Source organism: Chelon labrosus (genome assembly GCF_963514085.1).
Source record: "Chelon labrosus genome assembly, chromosome: 11".
Lineage (NCBI taxonomy): Eukaryota > Metazoa > Chordata > Actinopteri > Mugiliformes > Mugilidae > Chelon > Chelon labrosus.
In genome coordinates, this window is record NC_140344.1 from 17,889,931 (window position 1) to 17,915,122 (window position 25,192).

At 41.2% G+C, this 25,192-nt stretch overlaps 3 protein-coding genes and 1 pseudogene across 5 annotated transcripts; all 4 read left to right on the forward strand.

The window, feature by feature from the left end:
* The first annotated feature begins 308 nt into the window (after nucleotides 1–308).
* Nucleotides 309–3,252, forward strand: LOC311496219 (zona pellucida sperm-binding protein 4-like; annotated as a pseudogene). The gene is made up of 7 exons: nucleotides 309–540; nucleotides 634–803; nucleotides 1,714–1,785; nucleotides 1,876–1,977; nucleotides 2,202–2,286; nucleotides 2,379–2,815; nucleotides 2,926–3,252. The product of its transcript is annotated as a zona pellucida sperm-binding protein 4-like (transcript).
* Nucleotides 3,253–4,329: 1,077 nt separating this feature from the next.
* Nucleotides 4,330–14,225, forward strand: chkb (choline kinase beta). 2 transcript variants are annotated; one of them, XM_084554831.1, is made up of 12 exons: nucleotides 4,330–5,103; nucleotides 5,592–5,700; nucleotides 5,857–5,970; nucleotides 6,250–6,383; nucleotides 6,472–6,576; nucleotides 8,019–8,077; nucleotides 8,513–8,599; nucleotides 8,954–9,041; nucleotides 9,184–9,292; nucleotides 10,282–10,382; nucleotides 10,476–10,557; nucleotides 11,666–14,225. In XM_084554831.1, exons 1-12 carry the CDS (start codon nucleotides 4,589–4,591, stop codon nucleotides 11,720–11,722), a joined length of 1,560 nt encoding a protein of 519 aa, XP_084410957.1. In that variant the 5' UTR covers nucleotides 4,330–4,588; the 3' UTR covers nucleotides 11,723–14,225. The 2 variants fall into 2 exon arrangements, with proteins under 2 accessions (XP_084410957.1, XP_084410958.1); XM_084554832.1 differs by lacking the exon at nucleotides 8,513–8,599 and having other exon boundaries at nucleotides 11,666–14,221.
* Nucleotides 14,226–14,269: 44 nt separating this feature from the next.
* On the forward strand, nucleotides 14,270–17,584 carry LOC311495404 (kelch repeat and BTB domain-containing protein 13). The gene is made up of 8 exons (XM_084554833.1): nucleotides 14,270–14,516; nucleotides 14,609–14,797; nucleotides 14,941–15,125; nucleotides 15,216–15,567; nucleotides 15,688–15,833; nucleotides 15,957–16,111; nucleotides 16,816–16,973; nucleotides 17,079–17,584. Exons 1-8 carry the CDS (start codon nucleotides 14,271–14,273, stop codon nucleotides 17,259–17,261), a joined length of 1,614 nt encoding a protein of 537 aa, XP_084410959.1. The 5' UTR covers nucleotide 14,270; the 3' UTR covers nucleotides 17,262–17,584.
* Nucleotides 17,585–18,908: 1,324 nt separating this feature from the next.
* Nucleotides 18,909–24,798, forward strand: cpt1b (carnitine palmitoyltransferase 1B (muscle)). Its single transcript, XM_084556096.1, has 18 exons — nucleotides 18,909–19,449; nucleotides 19,579–19,718; nucleotides 19,874–20,045; nucleotides 20,147–20,248; nucleotides 20,651–20,788; nucleotides 20,874–20,951; nucleotides 21,661–21,768; nucleotides 21,875–21,959; nucleotides 22,217–22,412; nucleotides 22,490–22,675; nucleotides 22,762–22,867; nucleotides 22,945–23,061; nucleotides 23,170–23,334; nucleotides 23,413–23,547; nucleotides 24,005–24,157; nucleotides 24,246–24,359; nucleotides 24,454–24,546; nucleotides 24,655–24,798. Exons 1-18 carry the CDS (start codon nucleotides 19,309–19,311, stop codon nucleotides 24,787–24,789), a joined length of 2,364 nt encoding a protein of 787 aa, XP_084412222.1. The 5' UTR covers nucleotides 18,909–19,308; the 3' UTR covers nucleotides 24,790–24,798.
* Nucleotides 24,799–25,192: the final 394 nt, after the last annotated feature.

Sequence of the window (25,192 nt, forward strand, 5' to 3'; positions counted from 1 at the left end):
TACTTGTGCATTTTTTTTAATTTATTTTTTTTTATCATTGTAAATTTACTTGTTTGGTATTACCACTAATCTCTTCAGTCCTTCACCACAGACCAACCCAGTGACTGGAGCATTTGATTAACAGCTATGGACAGCAAATGGGATCTGACATGTCAAAATGTCAATATCGCCCCAAACCTTATAAAAGTCACACTGTTTGCATTGTAGTTTTTCGCAGCATCTAGTGGTCACTCTGTGCTGTGAAGACATGGCAGTAAAGCTGATATGTAGTTGCTTTCTGGCCATAGCCCTGCTTGGCTGGCCGGCAGATGCTCAATATTCCAAGCAGCCTCAGAGGCCTTAGGTTCCAAATTACCCACGACCTCAGTCGCCACCACCACCACCACCACCTCCACCGCCTCCTCCACCTCAGGCGCCACACCAGCTCACCAGCCCAAGCAGACCACAAGATACAATGTGGCTCTCCCAGCATCTCTGCTTCAGACTGTGAGGCTATAAACTGCTGCTTCGATGGACGCAAGTGCTATTACGGCAAATCGGGTAAGTCTTTCTCTTTTCCTCATACTCTAAGAACAAATGGTGAAAGATTACTGCAACCGAACTAGTTTTTGTTTCCTAATTTGTTTCTCTCAGTGACTCTTCAGTGCACCCAGGACGCCCAGTTCATCATGGTGGTGGCCAGAGATGCCACGCTACCCAACATAGATTTGGAGACAATAAGTTTTCTTGAAAATGATCAAAGCTGCAGTGCTGTTGGCACCACTTCAGCTTTTTTTTATTTTTTTATTATTATTGACGTTTTCTAACAACAACGTAGAAGACAAACAAGTACACAGTGATAAAAGAAAACAAACGCAACAACAACAAACAAAAAACATACACAAACAAAAACAAGCATACATATTTTAGATATCCATTTTCATATTTAAGCTATAATTTAACTTCATGACAGCCAGAACAGAAAAATATAGAATATATGGCAACAAGATAGAATCTTATCCACAAGTATCAAAGTCAAAATAATAAAATATGATATTATTGATCTTTGTCCCATTTTTTTGTGATAGCTAATTTTCTCCAATCATCTGATTGTGATTTACTTTTATTTTTTTCCATATTTTTTGTCATTAAATAATAATGTTTTAGAAACATGATGAATGGTTCCAATGTAACACATTTTTCTTTTTTGAAAATAAAAAATTTTCCAAGGAGCACAATAATATTTAACAACATATTTTTTTCTTCATGCAAACCCCAAATTATATTGATTATTGTTATTGGTAAGTCAAGTCCTTGCTCAGACAGCCAAGCTGCCACCTTACGCCAAAAGAGCATGACATCTGGACAGTACCAAAACAAATGCAAGGTGTCTTCCTCTTCTTCACCACAGTATCTACACATACTGTCTTCAGTTATTCTCCATATCTTTAGCATTTTCTTTGTTGGTAAAATCGTGTAGAATATTTTAACTTGAAAAGCCCATATATATGTTGAACAGGATGATTTGTACAGATTCTTAAAAACATTCAACCAAGGAAGTGGAGTATCAAAAATACTTTCCCAATAGTCTTGAAAATAATATGGAGAAACTGCAGTGTTTTTAAAGGATGAAAAGAAGCTGTACATATCAAAATGTACTTTTCTATGCCCCAACCATTTATAATTTTTAATAGCTGGACGGCAGACACCTAAGTTTGCATTTAAATTAAGTAGTTTTTTTTTCCAACCACTTCAGCTTTTGCCGTCTACCAGTTCCCTGTCACTGCCTGTGGCCCTGTCATGACGGTAAGGTTTGCAACTCACTAACTATTCTATTTTATTTGTATTCATTTTCAATAGGAAGCAATAAAGGCTAAAATAATGCCACTATTGTAGGAGGAGCCTGGCGTTGTAATCTATGAGAACAGGATGTCCTCTTCATACGAAGTGGCCATTGGACATTACGGAGTCATCACCAGGGACAGCTACTATGAGTATGTGTTTTAATGTATTTAACACTAAAAGGTCACAAGTTACACCAAAAGATAACTTCTCAATGGGTAAAAGACTGAAAGCATTCAAAGTCATTAAAAGGAAAGATTAGAGTTCAAATGTTATCGGACAAATTTCAAATTATTTTCTGACTCACTTAATTTACATAGACCCTATTTCTTGTCTCAGTCTGCTTGTCCAGTGCAGATATATTGGTCATTGAGGTTTAGGTTCCTGCACTAGTCCCAGTTGCAGCTCCCGGGCCCCTGCGTGTGGATCTCAGGCTGGCCAACGGACAGTGTACTGTTAAGGGTTGTGTCTAAGGTTAGTGTAAAGGACGTTACTCATGCACTTACGCTCTCATTTGGCTTTGAATGAGTCGCCAACTGCTCTCTCTGTCTGGACAGAGGAGGTGGCCTACAGCTCGTTTTACGAGGATTCACACTACCCCGTCACAAAGGTACTCAGAGATCCTGTTTACGTTGAGATCCGAATGCTGGAGAGGACAGATCCCAACCTTGTCCTGACTCTTGGAAGATGCTGGGCAACGTGTGACCCCTACCCTCACAGTCTTCCTCAGTGGGACAGTCAGTCTGACATGGATGCGCGGATGCATTTATAATCAATTTCTGATGATTTACTGGACGCCCTCTCCTCTCTTCGAAGCTGTCCCTACAGTGATGACCGTTACTTAACAGCCCTGGTTCCTGTGGGTGCCTCATCAGGACTCCCCCACCAAAGCCACCACAGGCGTTTTGTTTTTAAGATGTTCACTTTTGTAGCTCCAGCTCCCAGCCAGTCTGGGTTTGCAGATCCAGAGGTTAATACTGCCCTCAGAGTAAAGGTATAGCATCCAACTATCTAATGAGAAAGTGCTTGTTTTTACATTACATTTACATTTACAACATCTTCTTGTCAACATATTTGCAAACAATATGTTTTTTTTTTTACCAGGTGTATATCCACTGTGATGTAGCTGTGTGCCAGCCTTCTCTAGGAAATAACTGTGAACCTAGGTGCTTCAGGAAGAGTAAGTTTTACAGCACATCCAGAGGTTGTGGTATGAAAATCAAGAATCCGTCTTAACTGAAAATCCTAAATTAAAGAGTTTTCTGCTACTGTCTTATTGTCTTCTAACTTACCTGAAGTTTGACTATATCTGACGGTTGCCATGTTTTGTACACAGGGAGAGGCATTGCTGATTCCTTCCAGAAAGTTTCCAGATCTGGGACCACTCTGGTTAGCAGTCAGGAGATTATCATCACCGACATAAGCACTGAGTAACAACATCCTAAAAGAAAAACCTTATTATAAAATCTATGTTACTGAAGCCTTTTAAAAAATGATTGAGTTTGAGTTGTCTAAGTTTTCTTATTAACCATAAATCAGGTACATTATTTACACGACACAATTGTTTTTTAAGTCGTCATAGATTTTAAGATAGCTAGCATCAAATTCAGACAAGGTCATAAAACAGTACGTGACCTAGATGAGATGTTTTGCCGGATTATTAAGCAACTCGTGGCACTCACCAACACTAATATTTCATGAAAGCTGGCAAGAGGTAATCAAAGATTGACTAGCAGTTGTACATAGAGCAACATGAAATTCTTTAGGATCCTTTAGGATGCTAAAGAGACTTCCTGAGTGACAAGATAGGCTGTGTATAGGTAGCTTAATTTATAAATATTTTTTGTTGTTTTTCAGAATGCATTCTGAATATTAACTTGTAACAATGTATTATTTGTCCTGTACAGAATATATACATATATGTATATAAATGACATTTCAACAGTTCAGAATTGCATCTATTTTAATGAAAGGAACAAAAAATGCTTCATGCTGAGTGTTGATGTATGACAAACAAAACCAGCATCTGTATATACTTTGTAGTGTAATCTCACAGAAACAACCAAAGAGCAAATATAGAATTCTGTCTGTTTTTTGTTGGGTTTGCATGTTTATTAAAGTTCTTAATAAATGACATCATTATTCATGTTCAACATTTATTTATTATTACTCAGTACTAGTACAATGTAAATACCAGCATGTTTTAATTTAGTGGGCCAGTGTCAAACCTCAGGGTCAATCTGTGGCAAAAAAAAAAAATAATAAAATAAATAAATAATAAAAAAATATTAAGTGACTACAAGGCAATTACAAGAAATAAGAACATATTAAAATTTTAGATGTTGCCATAATCGTTCTCTTTCTCTACTTTAATAATCAGTTGCAAACAAAAATAAGCAGGGGCTGCTGCCATATGAATTTATTTAATACCCAACTGAAAGTGAATAAAACTAAATGATTTCTCGGAAGACAATTAAAAAATTCCCCACAAAAAATCGTTTTATTTTACTGTGTATGAAACCACAAAGATCTGCGACACAGTAGAACATGGACACTTCATTTCCCAGAATCCTTCATCGAACGGGAAGTGGACGTAGAAACGTACTACCCAGCAACGGCCAATGAGATTGGACTGTATGGACGGAGCTGAATTGTGATTGGACAAGAAAAAACACTACTCGGGCTCGATCCAAGTAACTGGTCTTTGCGCGTGCGAGCGGATTAAAGTCATCTGAATTTACGGTTCTTACGCCGCCAACCTCCTCCCATGCGTCTCAGACCTACCAGCTATGTTTGGCTCTTCCGGTTAACTAGCTTTACCGGCGGAGTGCGTTTGTCAGCGAGCCCCACCTGCCGCCACAGAAAGACGTTTCACACCAGTGCCCTTTTACTATTCGCCCGGAAACTCACAATGCAGCCCCGTAGAAATGTAACAAACAACGGTAGTCGCGGCGAGGACGGCAGTTTGGGTTTAACGGAGAAGTCAGTTCCGGGGGTTTACAGCGGCGCTATCCCTGCGATTACTACAGGAGACACGGGTCCTCCGGCGGAGAAGAAGCGAGTGGGGAGCACGCTTACCGTTAGCGAGAGGAACTTAAGGACTCCGAGTCCGCTGTTTGGGGCCAACTGTGATGATGACTCGGAGGCTGAGTCTTTCCGGGATGGGAGAAGTGAGGAGGTGGACCGGGACACCAGGGGCAGGGCCTTTGCTTGGTGCCGAGACTTTTTGTCCGGGTCGTGGAAGACTATCCATGAGGGTGATTTTCAAATTAGCATCGTCAGGTAAATAATGTCAATGACAACTGTGCTGAGAATAAAACCACCAGTACGTACTCATCATGATCAAAATTAGTTTTAAAGTTAATTCACACATGTGGGTGACTCTATACCGTGTGCATTGTCCTCTAATGATAACTTTATAATTGCCATCATTTAATCCCAATATTGCTCTTGTTAGCAACATTTTCTGTCATATTTGTTTTGATTTCCATTCTACACTTCTCTGTTATTATTATACTGTATGTTTCTTATTCCCTTAGAGCGCCCCAGCCCAACACAGCTTATCCACCATTAATGCTGTTAGCATTAACAATAGCTGGGTATTAAAATAGTTTCGCTATGTGTTGACTCATGGGCATGTTGTTATATTAAAGCTGTTGCTGTTAAGTACTGCAAAATCTAATGTGGCTTTTCTGGCTAGTGTTTGTAACTAGACTCTGCAAGGTTGATCTTTACTTAGATGTAATAACAGGGATGTTTTTGTTTTGCAGTGGTGGGCTGAGTAACCTACTGTACCTGTGTTGTTTACCTGACCATGTGCAGTGTGTGGGAGAGGAGCCTCGGCAAGTGCTCCTCAGAATCTATGGTGCCATCCTACAGGTTGGTTAAGTTGTATTTGTCTATGAGGGTCTGTATATTTATGTGTTTACGCATTCTTGTTGTCAGCGTATTATAACAGCGGGTTGTTCTTGAATTGCAGGTTTGAAAGAAGCTTAAGATTTAATCGTCTGTCTTTGTGTGTATCTCGTGATGCAGGGCGTGGACTCGCTGGTATTGGAGAGTGTGATGTTTGCCATTCTGGCCGAACGAACATTAGGGCCAAAACTTTACGGCATCTTTCCAGAGGGACGTTTAGAGCAGTACCTTCCGGTATGATGCACAGTGTCACATGATCTTACACGCAGTGCTTATTTCCTGCCTTTATCTCTGCATTAGTGAGATTAGTTTGTTTATGAAAACAAATTAGACGGTGTATGTCATTGTCATCTGTTTGTGATAACAAAAAAACTGCTGTTATTACAAAATAGGTGCAAAATAGAAGGAGATTTGTATTTAATAGTACGTTCTTGTAGTCTGTATCACTATTTATGGTTTAACGGCCTTGATGTAGTTGTTGAGGTGATCATTTCTGTGTCTCTGTTTTCCCAGAACACCCGCATGCGCACAGATCAGCTTTCCATTCCAGCCATCTCAGCTGAGATTGCAACCAAGTTGGCATGTTTCCATGAAATGGTCATGCCCTTCAACAAAGAGCCCAAGTGGCTATTTGGGACCATCGATAAGTAAGGACATATCAATTCTCTGCTACTGAAACAGTGTGCTACGTCTTTGTAGTAAAACATACTGTGTTTCTGTTGTTGTTTTTTTTAGATACATGGATCAAGTGATGAAGATTAATTTTGTACGTGAAGCACATTTGAAGAAATACAAAAAGCTGATGAAGCTGGACCTGCCCGCTGAGCTGGAGAGCCTCCGGTGAGTTGGAACCCAGACTTCAAATACTGTATATAGCATTGAGTATCTTTACACATATGGCACATATAGACCTGGTTAAGTCCCTCCTGCTCAACAGAGCGCCTCTGTTTCAAAACCTCTGAACATATATAGCTGAACTCTGATGCAGTGTCTATTGCTCAACTACAGTAGTTGACACATGGGTTGACACATGTTTTGTCTTTTGATCCATCTCACTCCACCAACTGTAACTTCGATATAGACTGTAGGCAGAGTGACAGCTTAGCAACCAAATACCTTATGAATGGTTGAGTGCCCCAGATGATGAGAGGAACACGAGAGGGCAGTTAAACAACTAAACAGTGTGTGCTGGTTCTCCTCTCTGCTGGTGATGTTCTAATGTAACCTCTCCAACACTTGGTACTTGTTTCATTTGTGGTCTTCACATTAATAACGCATGCTGAACAAATACATGCTCAAACACAGTTTAAACTAATAGAATAAAACATAGCTGATTATTTATTTTTTTTAACAAATGTTTAGTACATTTTGACCCCACCAGACTGATAAGATGACCAATACAGTGTGTTATAGTGTTAAATAATGTGCTAACTGTATTAAAACAACATAATTTATTACAAGAATAAGACTTGTAGGCTTATAGATGAAGAATAGCTACAAACAGTTTAATCTCAGGGACAGGGCCGCCTGTATTTTTGTTTTCAGTCTAATAGCTGAACTTTGCCCCAGTGCCTCCACGACTCCACTGCAGAGTCCTCCTGACAGTCTGACGCTAGAACCAACAGAGAGTGTTAATAGTCTGTGTTGATCTATGAACAGATGTTATCTTGTAGATATGTACCAGCTGCATGCTGCAGCAGACATACGATCCATGTGCCTCTATGGGCTATCTGCTGCGCTCGATTGAAGTCCTCAAACTTATCTAAGATGAAAGTGTATCTTTAACAATATCTTACATAAGACATTAAGATACTCTTAGCTTGCTGTAGGTAGCTCAGTCCGTCAATAGATCCTATTTGTTTTTTCTTCTACGGTCCGGAATTAAAAATAGTCAAGGTTTCAAATACTTAGTCCAGCTTAAAGAGAGTTGAACCTTTCTGAAACTTTATTATTCAAACATGAGTATACATGTTTGAATGAGAACTTATAACTAGTACAACGAATCACATTAAACCATGGATAGTTATATTGAAGTTATGGTACATGGTCTTTTTTTTATATAGTGCTTTTCTACTTATTTATTCTCAAGGCATCATATTTTCTAATTGTTTAATATACAGTACATAGTAAGAGATTACAGATTAAACTATCTGTAATCTGTTATAATGACAATAAATGAGTTTGGGACCAAGATTTTAGTACTTGTCGTTACACAAACTCATTCTCTTCTCTCCCTTTTTCTTTTGTCATCCCTGTGTGTCTGGCTCTGGTCTCCACATCAGTGCACTGCTGGCAGCAACTCCTTCTCCCGTGGTGTTTTGCCACAATGATGTCCAAGAAGGTAAAACCTCTTTCTCCTTCCTTTACCCTCACACCTCGAGTTTGCTGTGATTGATCCACTCTCTGGCTTTACTGTCACATTTCCTAGAGGAGCCATATATTATATAAGTCAAAAGAGGGCTGGGGTGTTGTTATTAATAGGCACAGCTCACATTCATCCTGTAGGTGAAAATTAGTCACTGAAGTATATGTGCTGGCAGTCAGAGATTCAGGTTTCTAATGAATGGGGGTGTCTTACAAAAGTGGCAGTCTCCTAAAGTGGACTTACACTACATGGCCAAAAGTATGTGGACATCTGCTCATTATACCCGTGTGATAGTTTACTCTGCTGACAAGCTTTCAGTATTTTATAACTTGATTGTAGTGACTGGCCTCCTGCCAAAAGAGATTATTCAATCTTTGATACTGATATTGTGTGATGAGGTTTGGCTCACAGTTGGTGTTCCAAGTCATCCCAACGGTGTTGAATGGGGTGAAGGTCAGGGCTGTACGCAGCCCAGTCAAGTTCTTCCACATCAAAATGGTAAAACATGTATTTTTCTTCAACAAAACATTACCTAATTGGAACAAAAAGGCCAAGTCTCAGAACAAAATTACATTTGGATGAGCCACATACGTATGTTTGGCTATTATTAAGCTATATTACTAATTATTATATCATAGATCTCTTTATAATGTGTAAAGAAGTGTCATTCAGGCACTGAAATATTAGATCAAGAAGTTCATACCATAAATACCCCATTTATTTACACACTACTTGGTGAGTGGTCTCAATAGTTAATCCACTGGTCGAAACCTGATAGCAGCTGAAGTGGTGTGCAACGTGTCAGTGTTTATGATTGTAGTTTTCTCACTTCCTCTTGTTTTGCCGCTGCAGGTAACATTCTTATGCTGGAAGACAAGGACCACAACTCAACAGATCGATTAATGCTGATAGACTTTGAGTACAGCAGCTACAACTACAGGTAATGTGAACTCCTAGTAGAGTTTGTGTAAAGGGATTAGTTTGGCTTTGGTGCAACAGGATGGCTGTTTTAGTTAGTGTAGCACATTAAAGGATCTTTTTGTGTCCTTGAAGTGATTAACATTATATTCTTCTTCCTGTAGGGGTTTTGACTTCGGGAACCATTTCTGTGAGTGGGTGTATGATTATACCTATAACGAGTGGCCGTTCTTCAAAGCCACACCGGAAAACTACCCAACCAGAGAGCAGCAGGTCAGTTCAAACTGGATGCGGCCAAATATCTACCTTCCTTTGACCTTTGACCCTTAAGCAGTCGCTTTAACCCAGCAGTTCCCAAACTTTTTTGGCCCACGCACCCCCTTCTATATCCCAACCAGGTTGATGCATCCCACATCCCCCACACCTTAAAAAAAAAAAAAAATAAAATGCAACAGGCTTTTTTTATAGCCATATTGAAGCGGCATGTTTAATCATGCTCAAATGACCAGAACACATTTGAATTAAACTGAGGCACTATAACATTTTCAATACAACAAAGTTACACACAAGCTTCCACTTTTAAGAGCAAAGAGGATTGATGACAGGCTCAGGCTCAGAGGCAGAAAGGAGATAAGTTGGGGGGAAATGTTATAATATTGTCAGCCACGTTAAACAAAAGCAACTTTAAATGGCCGTGTAGCTAACACAACCAAATAAAATTAGAATGCCAGTAAGAAGAACTTCTTCTCCGCCATTACATTTTTCATCTCGCGCACCCTCTAGAGGCAGCTCGCGCACACACCACACTTTGGGAATCCCTGCCTTAACCCATTATTCACTCCAGACATGCTGCTTTGTAATTTTGTAAGAGAACTTAAGGAACATAACACTGATAATAACATACAGACAGAACTGCCATTACATTAATTAGACATATTGAATTAAACAGCGATAGTTTAGTGTTTTTTCCCTAATATTTATAGTCAGTCATGCAGAATCAGCATTTCAAATAGACAAACAGACAGATAGATATTCAGAGTTGTGGTCTCCTGCATATAGTTTCTGCTGATAAATAGGTAGCCTCACTTTTCTACTCACTTCTTCCTGAAAATCTTAAAATCCTACTACAGTCCTGATGTTCAAGTGCTCTGGTTATGCACTGCCATCTAATGGTGAAACTCTAGATGATCTGGATGAGAACAAAGTATGACCCTTTTTTTCATTCGTTAACATGTCAAAAATTATTTTGCTTCTCATTACAGCTTCTTTTTATCAGAAGCTACTTGGCAGAACAGAGAAGATACACAGACATTGCCATGGACCAGACACAGCTCGAAGAAAACATGATAATCGAAGCAAACCGGTAACGTGTTGTTAAAATAATAAACAGCGAGTGGTGAATGTAAATTACTGCAACATCCTTGTGATGCTCTGTCATTTTTGTTTTAAACCACAGATATGCACTCGCGTCCCACTTCTTCTGGGGGCTGTGGTCCATCATTCAAGCCAAATTATCCAAGATTGAGTTTGGATACATGGTAAGGACTTGATCTGATACAGTCTGATAGAAACAACAACTGTATTTATAACGGTCATGTGGTAAAAAGGTAGCGCATGAAAATTTTTGGCTTTTTTGATATATTTGTCAAAATAATTAACAAAAATACGATTGATGCCTAGTTCAAGAAATAACCTCTTGTTGGCTTTTGTTCATAATTGTTTAATGGTCAGCTTACTAAAAGTTGTGACCACTCTCCAAAGCAAAATTCCTTTAGTTTCTATATGTTTGAAGGTTTACTTGCATGTACTGACTGCATTAAGTAGATAACTACATAATCCTCCATTCTTCTTAGTTGTTTTTAGCTATTCCTTGTTGCATTTGCTAGTTGGGACCATTATCCCGTTAAAAACTCCGCCTCTGGTTTGACTTCAACTTTCAGACCGATGGTTTCACATTATTTTAAAGTACTCTCCAATATGACGCAGAATTTATAGCTTTATCAATCACTGCCAACTGCCTAGTCACTGAGGGAAGCAAAAAAAAAAAAGCAAACAACAACATTTCACTACCATGCTTCACTGTGGGTTTGACAGTGATTCTCCTGAAATGCTTTCTTCAATCTACACCCAGGATGTCTACAGTTACTGTCACCAAACAAATCCGTCTTTGAGTTATCTGTCCACAGCGTATTCTTCTGAAAGGCCTGGTATTTACCGAAATATTCAGTGGCAAGAAGTTTGAAGTCTGTTTATTATTATACTGTTGAAGCACTTTGACACCCACAGTTTTTGTTTTTTCATAAAGCAGCCTGTGCTTGGGTTGAGTTTTCTAGGGTGTACACCACTTGTAGAAGATTTCTCTTTCAATGCTGGGAATGCTGAGATCTTTTTAAATCCTGTGCCAGACTCGTGCATCGACGACCCTTTTTCCTGGAAGCCTTAGAGCCCTGTTCCTGTCATGATGACACCACACTGATTTATTTATTTTGAGTGTAGAGTATATAACCTTTATCTGTGGGTCAAAGAGGGGTTTCATTTTTCAAATATGTCAAAAAAGCCAATTAATCTACTTACTTTTTCATATGACTGTACTACCGACACATTAATAATCTACCTTGCCTCCTGGTAAATGATGTTATCTTGCAGGACTACGCCCAGTCTCGTTTTGACGGCTACTTCAAGCAAAAAAAGCTCTTCAGCTGAAATCCACCACGTTAATCGGACGGCACGCTCATTTATCTGGTTTTGTAAGACTTCAAGGTCATCTCATTTGTTTCTGTTAGGATTGTTTTTCAGCCATGTCTTACTGAAACTATGCAGGTCTGCTTATGTCAATAAAGGGTGTATGGAGGATTAAAAAAATCACACTTAAAGGTGATGCGCAAGTGCATCCTTTCCCATAATAATTTTGATTAAAGAAGCATAGTGTGAAATATAATAACAGCTGTATAGCTCTAGAGCAGAGAGTGCTGTTATGACCCGTTTTTAGATGCACTTCACGTCTTTGGACCGGTTTTTGACTTTGGCACGCTGAAATTTTTAGTTGTGTCTTTAGACGTCAGCAATGGCCAGAACTTGTTGCCTTGCCAGAGAATTAATGACATCAACATATGATTGTAAATCTTACTGTAACATTCATTTCGGTGTAATAAATTAATACTGTTGAGTTCTCACAAGCCTTTGTGGGAATCATTTCTTTAGTGTTGGAGTCACTATACCTCACTTTTCTCCTGTGATGGTGGCTCTGCATTAGGATGCAAGGATTCCACAAGGGCTGATTGTAACGGAAGGAGAGATTATTATCACATAACTGTTCTTTGTGTTGCCTCTGTCTCATCTGTCAGTATGTGAAAATATTCTCCTCTAATTATTTTTCCCCCTATTATCTACATTCAACAAGTCTGAGGGCTATTTTATACAGTAGCACCGCAGTCAACAGTACTGTCAATGTAACTCCTAGACTAGCCTGTAGCTTTGAGTCTAGTCACCACTTTAGATATCTGTTATTCTGCTGCACCATCTGCCAGTGTTTAGTTCAGCTTGTTTTACCTCTTGTCGTCTGTGCATCATCCATTGCCAACGCCATTCTGCTCCATTATTCAAGCCATCTTCGTTTTTTGTCTTTTTTGCGTGTTGGTTTTTCTTTTAGTAAATAATACTTTGGGAAAGCCACACAACTGAAGTTCTTACTTGTTCTGTTCTCTCTGACACATGTATGTATTAACGTCCAGCTCCATGTTCCACCAATAACTGTAATCGTGTGACTTTTGCTGTAACTCCTTTGAATGTGAAGTGAGCTTTTTCGAAGTTTTGTTTCGATTCGTTTATGATGCATTTATTTACTTAGTCTGTTCTGGATTAGATTGAATGTACAAATCTAATTTGCTAATGTCTCAGTATTTTATTTTACTTTTTTACACATACTGTAGCTGCATAAGTTTACTGACAAGAACATTTCTTTGGTGAGTTATTGATGGTAACAGAATTCTGGGGGCAGCAAAACAAATCATTGTCATTGTATTAAAGGTATCGGGCAGTTATTGATCATTTCCACCATTCTGTGAGCAGCTGTGATCTGATTTCACGGTGCATATGCCACGAGTCCCAGTGGAAAGGGTTTGTTCCCTCACTAAGAAGTTGGACTCACAGAATATTGCCTCCACTTCTTCGTCTAACATCTCACTGCGGCTGCTCCTTCCTGTCCCATTGCTGCGATTTTTCAGAATGATCCATTGTTTTGTTGATGCATTTTATTATGAATGGAAGCTGCTAAGCTCACCAACAAAACACATTCCATTTTCTGAGACTACTTCATGATAAAAGTCAAACTTGTGTTGCTAGTTACATGTTTTTAATTTGAAGTAGAGAAAGTTTGTTTTGCATTAGCAGAAATACATTGTCGATAGGTGATGATTTAGCATACACCACACAGATGCCCATTAATACTGCAAATATATAAATATTGCAATGGTTTCATCAGGAGGCCGTAGGATAAGTTACAATTGTGTTTTCACGTTTATTTAAATGCTTAAGTAACTTTTTAAAACGGCGTTGTCGGAACAGTTTCATTCTGTTAAAGCTTGCCTGTACTATGTTGGTCATTTTTGGACTAATCTAATAAACTCATAGAATCTTTGTCGCTGTATGTTTTCATCCTCATTAGATTGCACAAGATAAACCTTTTGGTATGTTTTGTGACGCATGAAGCTACTCTCATTTAACTGTCTTCTGACCACAAAGTAATTTGAGTAGCCCTTGATGACGTCTGGAGCAGAGTGAAGACCACGTTTCATCCAAGAGGGCTGACGGCTGCCCCACCTCCATGAGCCAAGAATAGATCGGCCAGAAAGAGAGGGACGACTTCGAATCAGCTGGATCCGTTGCAGAACAGTGGTTCAGTAGTTGGAAGATTTTGAGGATTCACCTTTTCCTGACGTTTAGTCGCAGTGCTGATTCTACTGGCGCGTAGTCTTAAATCTTGGACAGCTGCTTTGGTATTTCTTCTGTTAAAGAGAAGGTGACTGCCCGAGCTGAGGCAGGAAATAGGAGCCGAGCCAGCGGTACACAGACTGAATTGACTGTCCTCTATTTTTGCTGTGGTTATTGGGATTCTTCAGGAGGCTTGTCTTACCTTATATGGAGGACGTACAGTGCCATTGCTAATGTGTGATTGGACCAGTGTGAGATGCATATTTAACCCACTTTAGTCTTAACAAATAACACAACGAAGCAGGTACTTAACAACAATGAGATGAATGCTGTGTTAAAATATTTTATGATACTGGTCGAGTGGATGTACCTTTCTCTGAAACATGGCCTTAGAAAACTTTTGGCTGCTATTCCATCAGCCAACAATTGGGCAGCATCCTCAGCTATCGCTGATAGAGAATCCTGCTCAGTAGACTCAGAGGGGTGGAAAACACATGAGGCACTACGCACATATCACCTCGGGGATGGAACCAAGGTTACAGTCCAAACCAGCACACATGTCTTCCATGTAAGTATAAAACGCAGTGTACTTGTCCTAACTGGTTAATCAGAAACTAACTGAAAGCCACAGAGAACACGGTTTAATAATTCATTTCAAAGGTGGACCTACAGAGACTCTCAGAGTGCAGCGAGTACTTCAGAGCCTTGTCCCAGTCCAGAATGAGAGAGATCTCGGAGAGCCACATCCACCTGGATCACGTGAGCTCTCCCATCTTTTACAACTTCCTTGAGTTCTCCTTCAACGATACTTTCAAAGTCCCTGAGGTGGAGTTGGAAGCACACATCCAGGTATACAGACCAATATAAAATCTCCTCAGTTATTAATGCGTATCCCACACACCATTTCTCATTGCTTCATTTGTTAATGCAAAGGTGTAACTTAACTAAATCCGACAGACCACCTCTTGATTCATCTCTCTCTGACTCTGGAGGTCTGCAACTATCTCCTAGCCGAGGCCTTCCTCTCAAAGTGCCTGTCAGTGCTGGCAGATGAACTCAGCCCATCTAACTGTTTGGCGTACCTGGGTCTTGCTAAGGAGATGCTGTGTGCAGAGATGAAGATGACAGTGTTAACTTATCTGAGCAGAAACCTGCTGGAGCTGCCGCATGTTATCAGGTATGACCAGTTTTCTTTTTTTTTTTTTTGAGCGTGTCAAGCATCTGGGACATGTCTGTCTCTTGTCACTGAACTTGATCTATATCTCAGATGTCTTAGTGATAAAGAGAAGGAGGAAGTTGTCCAGTTGAGGGTGCATGGAGACCGACACCTCTGCAGTCTCAGAAAAGAGAACCTGAGTTCTTGGAAGGACCCAGAAACAGAACGTGCAAGACATGTATTCACCCTGAAGGGGTCTGAGGACAGCGGTGATTGGCATCCACTCACAGAGCTTCCTTTTAGGGCCGATAAGTGGTGTTATACTGCAGTGGTGCTTTTTAACTACTTGTATGTCATAGGAGGCTACAGGCAGCGTATGAAGAGAGGCTGGGAGTTCAGTAAGGCTTCCTTTAGGTATAATCCCCTTACTCATATGTGGGTCGCCACATCACCCATGATAAAGGTACGGCGGTCTTCTAGTGTGTGTATCATACTAATGGATAGTCTGTGTGTCTCTTGCGTTGTCTTCTTCCATCATTTATATAACACTTACGAAAACTAACACCATCTGTTGTATCCACAGCACAGAAGGCACTTCAGTGCAGTAGCCTGTGAAGGCTGTATTTACGCAGTGGGAGGCTGGTACTTGGACTCTCTGGTGACCCCGGACTCCAGCACAGCTCTCTATACCGCTGTAGAGTGCTATGATCCATGGGAGGACACGTGGAGGTTCGTATTTGTTGGTGAAAAACAGCTGGCGGGTTTGTGTAACACTAGACACCTGTTTTTCTAATCGATATGTTTCCTTTTCTGAAAATTATCCTCCAGTTTTCTGTGTAACCTCTGCCTTAGATTTGTGTCCTCACTGCCGCTCACTGATTTCCAGTTCACCGTGTCCTTGTCCCATGACGTGCCTCTTGTTACTAGCCTAGGACACTTTGTTTATGTGCTGGGGAGCATCCAGAGGACTGGTGAGAAACTGTTGCTGCAGTACAACACAAAGCAAGGTATAAAAAAAAGGCAGAACAATAAAACCATACACTGATCAGGCATAACATTATAACCACTGACAGGTAAAGTGAATAACATTGACCATCTTGTGACCATCTTAGACAAATACCACCTAGACCAGACCAGACACCCCCACCACATAGCAATGACACTCCTTGATGGCAGCAGCCATCCCCAGCAGGATGAAGCCTGACTCAGACACACACACACAAACGGTTTAGGAACAACTCAAACAAACATAAAAAACAGCACAAGGTGTTGACCTGGCCTCCAAATTCACTAGATCCCAAACTGATCAAGTATGTGTGGGATGGACTGGAACAAGCCTGATCCACAGAGGCCCCTCCCCTCAACCCATAGGACACAAAGGCCCCCACTAACAACATTCTGTTGCCAGACACCACAGGACACCCTCAGAAGATCCATGTCCATTCGCTGATGAGTCACAACTGTTTTGGAGGCACAAGGGAGACCTACACCATATTATGAAGGTGGTCGTAATGTTATACCTGATCGGTGTATATGGCAAATAAAAAAGAAATGAATTTATTTCCAACTCAGGATGCTCATATTTGTACGTGCAGTTGTCTTTAAATTGTCTTCAGCTCAGTTCACCTACATTTACAGTTTACTCTGAGTCCTAACTCACCTTAATGAAACATGAAAACATCATCGCTTCTGTATCATCTCCGTCTCTTAGACTCATGGTCTGAACTGCTTCCCACCCTCACCAGGGCAGACGTAGACCTTCCTACTCTTTATTTCCTGGGGGCCACTGATAGGCTGCTTGTGATTGGTGGGAACAACTCAGAAAATGTGGTGACGTCATTCTGCGTGCAGACACAGAAGTGGGGACAGGTAAGCTGTCTGTGATTAAAAAAAACAGGCTCAGGATGAAGATGCCTTTCATATTCATGCTTACTATTTTTTAACTGAGATGTCAATTATCCTATTTTTCTGCAGGCTCACCGGGCTCAGAAAGTGGCCTTTGCAGGGCAGGGGACAGTTGTAGGTGACCAGCTCCTGATGCCATGCATAGAGCACAACACTGTTGTGAGGATGGATCTCCAAACTCTCTCCCTTACGGTCCTTCCTCCTCCACCCATCTCCACCCGCTACGAAGCTACCTTTTATCTTCACTTCTAACGCTATCGTTAGCTTCTTTGAACACACTACGCGCTTGTTTTAGTGGATGAATGTAATAGCACCTTTTAAAGTCCCTCTCAAACGTAAGGTGATGAATTCCATAAGTGGATTATCTTTAGTGGATTATCCCTATCTCTTCTTGTGCTTAAAGTCATTTAGTTTAAAGTTTGTGTACTAGTGCGGACTATATATAGACTTAAAACTCAAGGACTGAGCAACTCCTGGACGAAAAGCTTGACTTTATTCAGATTGATAATAACTGTGGCTCTGTTCAGACTTTAGAATTTATTGGGCTTTTTTCTTTAAAAAAAAATGGTATATTATGCACAAACATGCTTTGCCATATACTGCACGTGGGATTCAACATCTCACTTCGATAAACAAGGTTAATAAAGGTCACTTCAAGGTTATTAAAGGTTATTTATGAGTATGAATCTAAACAGAGAATCATGAAATGTGACACATTTGTAAAAAAAAAAAAAAAAAACTTGTCCAGACCCTGTCGGTTCTCGGTTTTGTTTGTGTTGTTTACATTAAACACATTTCTTTCACTACGGAATTACAATACTTTGCTTTTTTTTTTTTTTTTTTGATTGGATAAACACCCTTACCACTTAGTGTCTTAAGGTCTTAATGTCTTACCTTTTAATACGTTTTTGTTTTATTATCACACCGGGGAAGTGCTTGTACTCTTAGTAGGTGAAATGTCACGCGGCCCTCAGTAACCTCCTAACGCAGCACTGCAGCGGATTGAGCTGCGTAGCAGAGTCCTCACAACACACGAGGTTAGGCTCTGTCTATGTTTGGTGTCTTGTTACAAAGAGAAGCATGTCAGGGGAGGAGAGGGAGAAGGAGGGGGAGAGAGAGAGAGAGAGAGAGAGAGAGGGAGGGGGAGAGAGCATTGGAAAGCACAGGGGACGACAGCTCTGATCTCTACCTGCAGAAAGCCACTTCAAGGGCACTGTGCACACAAGCCTGAGCATAGAAGAATTTCACCCGTACAAAGTCACAGCTTTTCTTTGCCTGACTGGACTCTACGCTCGCTCTGGTCTGACCAAGGTGAAGTATATGCCTGCTTCTTATTTATTATTATTATTCATATCTAGGGTTTTCTGATTGATGCTGGCTGTGTAAACTCTACATAAAAATGTAAAAAATTAATTGTGTTAAACTGTGTTTGTAAAGAAATCAAGTAGAAATCACAACGGGGACGTTCAATGACACACACAAATGCTGCGAAAAAGTATAAATCTTTATCAGTCTGATATGTTTTGTAAAATCTCCACATAAACAATAACTGCTTTCATTTGCTTGATTAAAATATTCTCACGGTATTCTGTAATACCGGGGGATTTTGCATTCCTCTGCGGGCTGTACTCTGTGTTTATATTTTCTTTGCCATCTGAGGTCTGTGCACATGCTCAGCCGGTGCACCACTATATCTGGCCATTGAACTTTGTCCCAGTTGGTGACTGCTCAGTCATATGACATGGAAAAAGAAATACTAGACCTGTTACCTCAGCCATCATATGGAGTGTTGTGGGAAGTCCAAATATGTTTTGTTTTAGATTCCAGAAGACCATCTCATTTAAAAGACAATGAGCGAACCCTTACAGCTTTAAAATATAATACATAATAATATTCATGCACACATCTGCAAATCCAGTATCAGTGACTTACCTTATCACATTATGAGCAAACAAGACCAAGGGGGTAACTCTTCCTTCGAACAACCATAGGCCCATGAAAGTCTCTGTGTTTTGGAGCTGAATTAAAATAACCTGTATAATGAAAGGAACTGGTTAGTGGTTATTTAAATTAGACCATTAAACACTGGAAATGAACTGTGGATGCTGAGATCTTGGAAGGACTAGTAATTAGAGGAGATGCAAAAAGTAAATAACTTTCTAAATGGCATTAGATTGACCTGAAGAGTGACGGGACCGGGGTTAATTCAACACTGAAAAAAAAATATTAGTCTCAAATATACTATATACGTGTATTATAGACAGTTTCCCATTGCTATCCATGTTAGTAAAACACAGAGATGGCTGAGGCGCATCAAGCGGTGGGGTTCCAGTTCACCGTGCGCCCAGACGGGTTGGACCTTAAACTGAGCCAGGAAGTCATCAAAAACATCTACCTGTCAGGAGTGACAGCATGGAAGAAGAAAGCCATTCAATTCAAGGTACAAAAGCCAACTCTTCACATCTGACTTTTGTAATCTGTGCTGTGGAGTCACTAGATATGTGGAGTCACATTTTCTGGTCACAGCTGAAGTCAAAATGAACCGAGTCCTGGTATCTTTCATTCACAGAATGGCGTGTTGGCTGGAGTCTACCCTGCCAGTCCGTCCAGCTGGCTGATAATTGTGATAGCGATGATGAGCTCCTTGTACATCCACGTGGACCCTTCTCTAGGAATGATTGATGCCATTAAGGAAAACCTTCCATGCAGGTCAGTAATCCTCCACAGCCCAGAAGATCTAAGTCATTCATTGCTGTAGTTCAGTTTTTTAGTATTCTACCAGACTATTGGATGTCCATAAGGAGTTGCGGCAAGACAAATAAAAGTTACTCTGCATTTCTCACTGTTGTGCCTTTGTCGTGCAGAGACTACTTGTCGGTGCAGACCCGAGCAGTGCTGAGTGCGATCCTGTTTGCCACTGGCCTGTGGCTGTTCCTCATCTACCTGCTGAGATACACTCTCAAAGCTCTGCTCTCCTACCACGGATGGATCTTTGAATCCCATGGGAGAATGAGCACGTCCACCAAAGTGTGGCTGGTATGTTGTCTCTTTCTCACTCTTTCTGAATCTTTTCTGATCTTGGGGTTCGATTCACAAGAAACGGTCACAATGGGGAATCTACTGTTGTTTGTTTCCAGAGCCTGGTAAAGATGTTCTCCGGACGCAGACCACTTCTCTACAGTTTCCAGGCCTCTTTACCTAGGCTCCCTGTGCCCAGTGTGGATGAAACAATTCATAGGGTATGTGATGGTGCTCTATTGATCTTCCACAAACATGTCAATACTGGCTCAATAATTTCTTGAAATGAGTCACGTGGACACACACGCTTTGTTTTTTAGATTGAGCATTACTATATATATTATGTGTTTTTTTTAGTTTGTTTTTTCCTTCAATTCCTACGCCTCAATCATAACAACACCTATACAATGCAGACCATAGAGACAAAGGTTCCGCAATACTGCTTGCAATTCACTACCAGCCCCCAGCATGGCATTAAAGCTGTGTACAGTAGTGCCACATCTGATATGGATGCCTTTCCAGGATTCTGCATGTGCATCTTAGCTGCTCTATTACATCAGGTATGTTTCTACAAAACACTGCTCCCTTATATTGACAGCACACACTGTATCTGTTTCCCACAGTACCTTGAGTCAGTCCGTCCTCTGCTGGACAGTGAACAGTACAAGCAAATGGAGACTTTGGCCAGTGACTTTAAAGAATCCATGGCGGCTCAGCTGCAGAGATACCTAATCCTGAAATCCTGGTGGGCAACAAATTATGTGAGTAATGCTTACATGGGCCGCAACACTGGATGTTCACTTGAATCATTATGTCATTTAAGTAATAACCTGTAATCTGCTTTAGGTAAGCGACTGGTGGGAGGAGTACATCTACCTCAGAGGCAGGAGTCCTATCATGGTCAACAGTAACTTCTATACAATGGTGAGTTAGGTTGTTAGTACGTCAGCTTGTTAACAGTGGATCAGTAGTAAAGTATTTGTAGTGCAACATACACCGATCAAGCATAACATTATGACCACCTTCCTAATATTGTGTAGGTCTTCCTTGTGCCGCCAACATAGCTGTGACTCATCAGAGAATGGACATGGGCCTTCTGAGGGTGTCCTGTGTTGTCTGGCAACACAGTGTTTTTAGTGGGGGCCTTTAGGTCCTATGCGTTGAGGGGAGGGGCCTCTGTGGATCATCCCAAAGATACTTGATCAGTTTGGGATCTAGTGAATTTGGAGGCCAGGTCAACACCTTGTGCTGTTTTTCATGTTTTTTTTTTAGTTGTTCCTAAGCCGTTTTTGTGTGTGGGCCTGTGTCAGGCTGCATCCTGCTGGGAATGGCTGCTGCCATCAAGGAGTGTCATTGCTATGGGGTGGGGGTACCTGGTCTGGTCTAGATGGGTGCTACATGTTTAAGTAACATCCACATAAATCCCAAGTCCAAATGTTTCCCAGGAGAACATTGTAATGTCACAAGACGGTCATAAAGTTATGCCTGATCGGTGTAATCTAATAATATCTTACTAAACAAATTATTAAAATTTTTGACTTCACCTCTGATAAATACTGGAATAAATATCTGTTTTGTGATTTATAATTGTCTGTCTCCGTGTCTCTGCTGTCTCTGTTGTCCATATGTGAAGGATCTCTTGTACGTGATCCCAACACACCGACAGGCTGCACGGGCAGGAAATGTGGTCCATGCCATGCTGCAGTACAGACGGAAGTTGGAACGTGGTGAACATGCACCGGTAACTTACCCTCAACGGCTCTTCCTTTTATTATTATTATTATTATTATTTATTAATTAACAAAGGCTAAACTCTGTGATGTTTCCATTTTATTTCCTCTTCTCAGCTGAGGGCTTTGGGGACAGTTCCTATGTGTTCCACTCAGATGGAGAGGATTTTTAACACCACCCGCATCCCTGGCATTGAAACAGGTGAGGACTACAATGTTTAAGGAGTGAATGAACGGCACATCCTGCTTTCCTAGCATGCTGCACTTTTCGGCACACCTCTGTAAATTCAGCCACAGCACTTTGATTTTAATCCATCAGAAACATCACCTAGGACTGGCGCATGTGTGGTTATTTGGCCTTAACTGCGGATGTGAGCAAAATGGTTTTGAATCCTATTACTCCTTTAATCCTCGCTGTCACCCATCTCATCTTCTCTCCTGTCTGAATAATCCCTGCAGACATTGTGCAGCACCTGACTGACCGTAAGCACCTAGTCGTCTACCACAAGGGCCGGTTCTTTCAAGTGTGGCTGTACACCGGAGGGCGCCACCTCTTGCCCAGTGAACTTGAGACGCAGTTTCAAAGAATCCTCAATGACACATCAGAGCCCCAACCGGGAGAACTCAAACTAGCTGCCCTGACAGCAGGAAACAGGTCAATACAAACACACGCATACTCGTACTTACTCACTAAAACAGCAATGTAGTTCATTTAATCTGTTTCACCTCTAGGGTTCCATGGGCTCGGGCTCGGATTAAATATTTCAGCCAGGGAGCAAATAAAGTGTCCCTGGATGCCATTGAGTCAGCTGCCTTCTTTCTGACGCTGGATGACGAGCCACAGGGTTATGACCCTGCAAAGACCAACGCATTTGATAGTTACGCCAAGTCCCTGCTGCATGGAAAATGTTACGACAGGTAGGCAGAGAAGATGAGAGAAGGCCTCTGTGCTTCTTGACTTTAAATGATTTGTTTCAAACATTGCTCTGCCTTTTCTGTCACAGGTGGTTTGATAAGTCTTTCACCTTGATCTCTTATCCAAATGGAAAAATGGGTATAAATACCGAACATTCCTGGGCCGATGCACCAATAGTGGGACACATGTGGGAGGTATGTTCTGACATTGAATGGTACAGCAGTGATTCACAGCGTGCATATTGTTTCAGCTGCAGTTTTTGTTTGTGCAGTATGTTCTTGCAACAGACTGCTTCCATCTTGGCTACACAGAGGAGGGCCACTGTAAAGGGGACGTTAACAGGGGCCTCCCTTTTCCCACTCGACTGCAATGGCAAATTCCAAAGGAGGTACAGCAACATCATTTATTGCCAGTGTTTTGTTTATTTTAAATTTGCTCGTATACACTCTCTGTTTCAAATCAATGAAAATGTCTTTCTTTTTCTAAACTTTCTTAGTGCCAGCACGTGATTGAGACGTCATACCTATCGGCCAAGCAGATAGCTGATGACGTTGACTTCCACGGATGTCTGTTTTCTGAGTTTGGGAAGGGCCTGATCAAGAAGTGCAGGACGAGCCCCGATGCATTTATCCAGCTGGCCCTGCAGCTGGCACAGTTCAGGGTAGGCATGCCACCATCCGCTCATTTGCTGACCCTTCTCTGCTGCATGTTTAATTGCATCAAACCATCTGCTCTGCAGGACCAGCGCGTGTTCTGTCTCACGTACGAATCGTCGATGACTCGCATGTTCAGAGACGGGCGGACGGAGACGGTGCGCTCCTGCACGTCTGAGGCCGTCGCGTTTGTCAGAGCCATGGAGGACGCAGGTGCAACAGTAAGCAGAACAGACGTAGAAAAACACTTAAAATGATTCACATCAAAACAAATACTCAGTGTACTTGTGTTAGTATAGTCAAAATAACTAAAAAGCTTACTGGAGCAAATACATTTCTGATGAATAAATACACTGTGGACATATGTGCTGCAATATCAGGCTTATAAATACAGTGATATGGTTGGCTCTAAGTATGAGAGGTCACCCTGTGAGAGGTCACAATGTGCTGCTTAGGACTTGGTCACCAAGCCCTGGAAGCAATAAGGCTGGACTTGTTTGTCAGTGCCCTGGACTTCAAACTCCCTAATGATCTAACAGGCATGAACTGACCTGTGTGTTAACATAAATAAGGTCATTTTGATATTATGGTCATGTCATGAGACCCGTGTGCTGAATAGCTAATACTTTTGTGTGCAATGTAGTTAAACTGTCTACTTTTCTCTGTTGTTTGCATCAGAAAGCCCAGAGGCTTGACCTTTTTCGGAAGGCGGCCGAGAAGCACCAGAACATGTACCGTCTGGCCATGACTGGTTCTGGCATCGATCGTCACCTCTTCTGTCTCTACATAGTGTCCAAATACCTTGGTGTTGAGTCGCCATTTCTTAAGAAGGTCAGAACTATAATCATAGTACTACTCCCATTTGCGATTGGATTTTTTTTTTTCCTGCCCGTACAACTTTCATTTGTCTTTGTCATAGGTGCTTTCAGAGCCCTGGAAGTTGTCCACCAGCCAGACTCCTCAGCAGCAGCTCAATTTAGTCGACATCAACAAGTTCCCTAAATATGTGGGTGCCGGAGGAGGATTTGGGCCTGTGAGTGAAGTTGTTTTCATTTAGTCGTACCGCTCTCACCTGATCTCAAAGACAGAGAGCAGTGTAGTAGCTTCTCTTGTGCTGTATTTCCCAGGTGGCCGATGATGGTTACGGAGTGTCTTATATCATCGTTGGGGAAAATCTCATCACATTCCACATCTCCAGCAAGTTCTCCTGCCCCACAACAGTAAGAGAACAAATTCAGAGCTTTGCCTCATACAGATCCACGTGTATATTATGCCATCTTTCCAAACTCTTTCACTCTCTAATTACGCCCTCTCTGCGTGACCTGCAGGACTCGTACCGGTTCGGTCAGCACATCCGGAAGGCCATGGTTGATATCCAGTCACTTTTCAAGCCTGAAAATGACAAGAAGACAGCAGAGCATGCAACGTGTGTGCACCTGGAAAACGGGAAAAAGCACATTTAATAGACAGTTTGGGAAGCCGTGCCGGATAAGGAGCACGAACCTGTACATAAAAAGCAAACAAGCTCTGGTGACAGGCTGCACTTTCTTTCTTTTCTGGTGAGTCACAGAATCTGGACGGGATCTGGGCATTCCACTCAGTCAGCGATTACTCCTCTAATTTATTTCTATTTATATTGTACCTCTCGGAGCTGCTGCGCTGAGGGAACTTGTTTTTAGTAGTTCTTTCTTTCCTTCACCATCTGTGTCAGCATAGGCTGTATATAAATCTAATGTATGTAAAAAGAAGCAAAAATCACATAGTCTGTATTTATGGACTGCAGTTTGTAAATATAAGAATTCACTGCTATGTTTGAAAGTCCTTTATTATGTGTCAGTATTTGTGACTTACTGCTGTAATTTTTGA

What these genes read in the sequence shown, in the direction of transcription:
- chkb (XM_084554831.1), top strand. Translation starts at nt 4,589, where the DNA reads ATGCGTCTCAGACCTACCAGCTATGTTTGGCTCTTCCGGTTAACTAGC. An exon ending in TTTCAAATTAGCATCGTCAG is followed by an intron (nt 5,104 to 5,591) that starts GTAAATAATGTC and finishes TTTGTTTTGCAG; the next exon opens with TGGTGGGCTGAGTAACCTAC. An exon ending in ATGATAATCGAAGCAAACCG is followed by an intron (nt 10,383 to 10,475) that starts GTAACGTGTTGT and finishes TTTAAACCACAG; the next exon opens with ATATGCACTCGCGTCCCACT.
- LOC311495404 (XM_084554833.1), top strand. Translation starts at nt 14,271, where the DNA reads ATGAATGCTGTGTTAAAATATTTTATGATACTGGTCGAGTGGATGTAC. An exon ending in CCACATCACCCATGATAAAG is followed by an intron (nt 15,568 to 15,687) that starts GTACGGCGGTCT and finishes TTGTATCCACAG; the next exon opens with CACAGAAGGCACTTCAGTGC. An exon ending in AGACACAGAAGTGGGGACAG is followed by an intron (nt 16,974 to 17,078) that starts GTAAGCTGTCTG and finishes ATTTTTCTGCAG; the next exon opens with GCTCACCGGGCTCAGAAAGT.
- cpt1b (XM_084556096.1), top strand. Translation starts at nt 19,309, where the DNA reads ATGGCTGAGGCGCATCAAGCGGTGGGGTTCCAGTTCACCGTGCGCCCA. An exon ending in AGAAAGCCATTCAATTCAAG is followed by an intron (nt 19,450 to 19,578) that starts GTACAAAAGCCA and finishes TTTCATTCACAG; the next exon opens with AATGGCGTGTTGGCTGGAGT. An exon ending in CATCCCTGGCATTGAAACAG is followed by an intron (nt 21,960 to 22,216) that starts GTGAGGACTACA and finishes TAATCCCTGCAG; the next exon opens with ACATTGTGCAGCACCTGACT.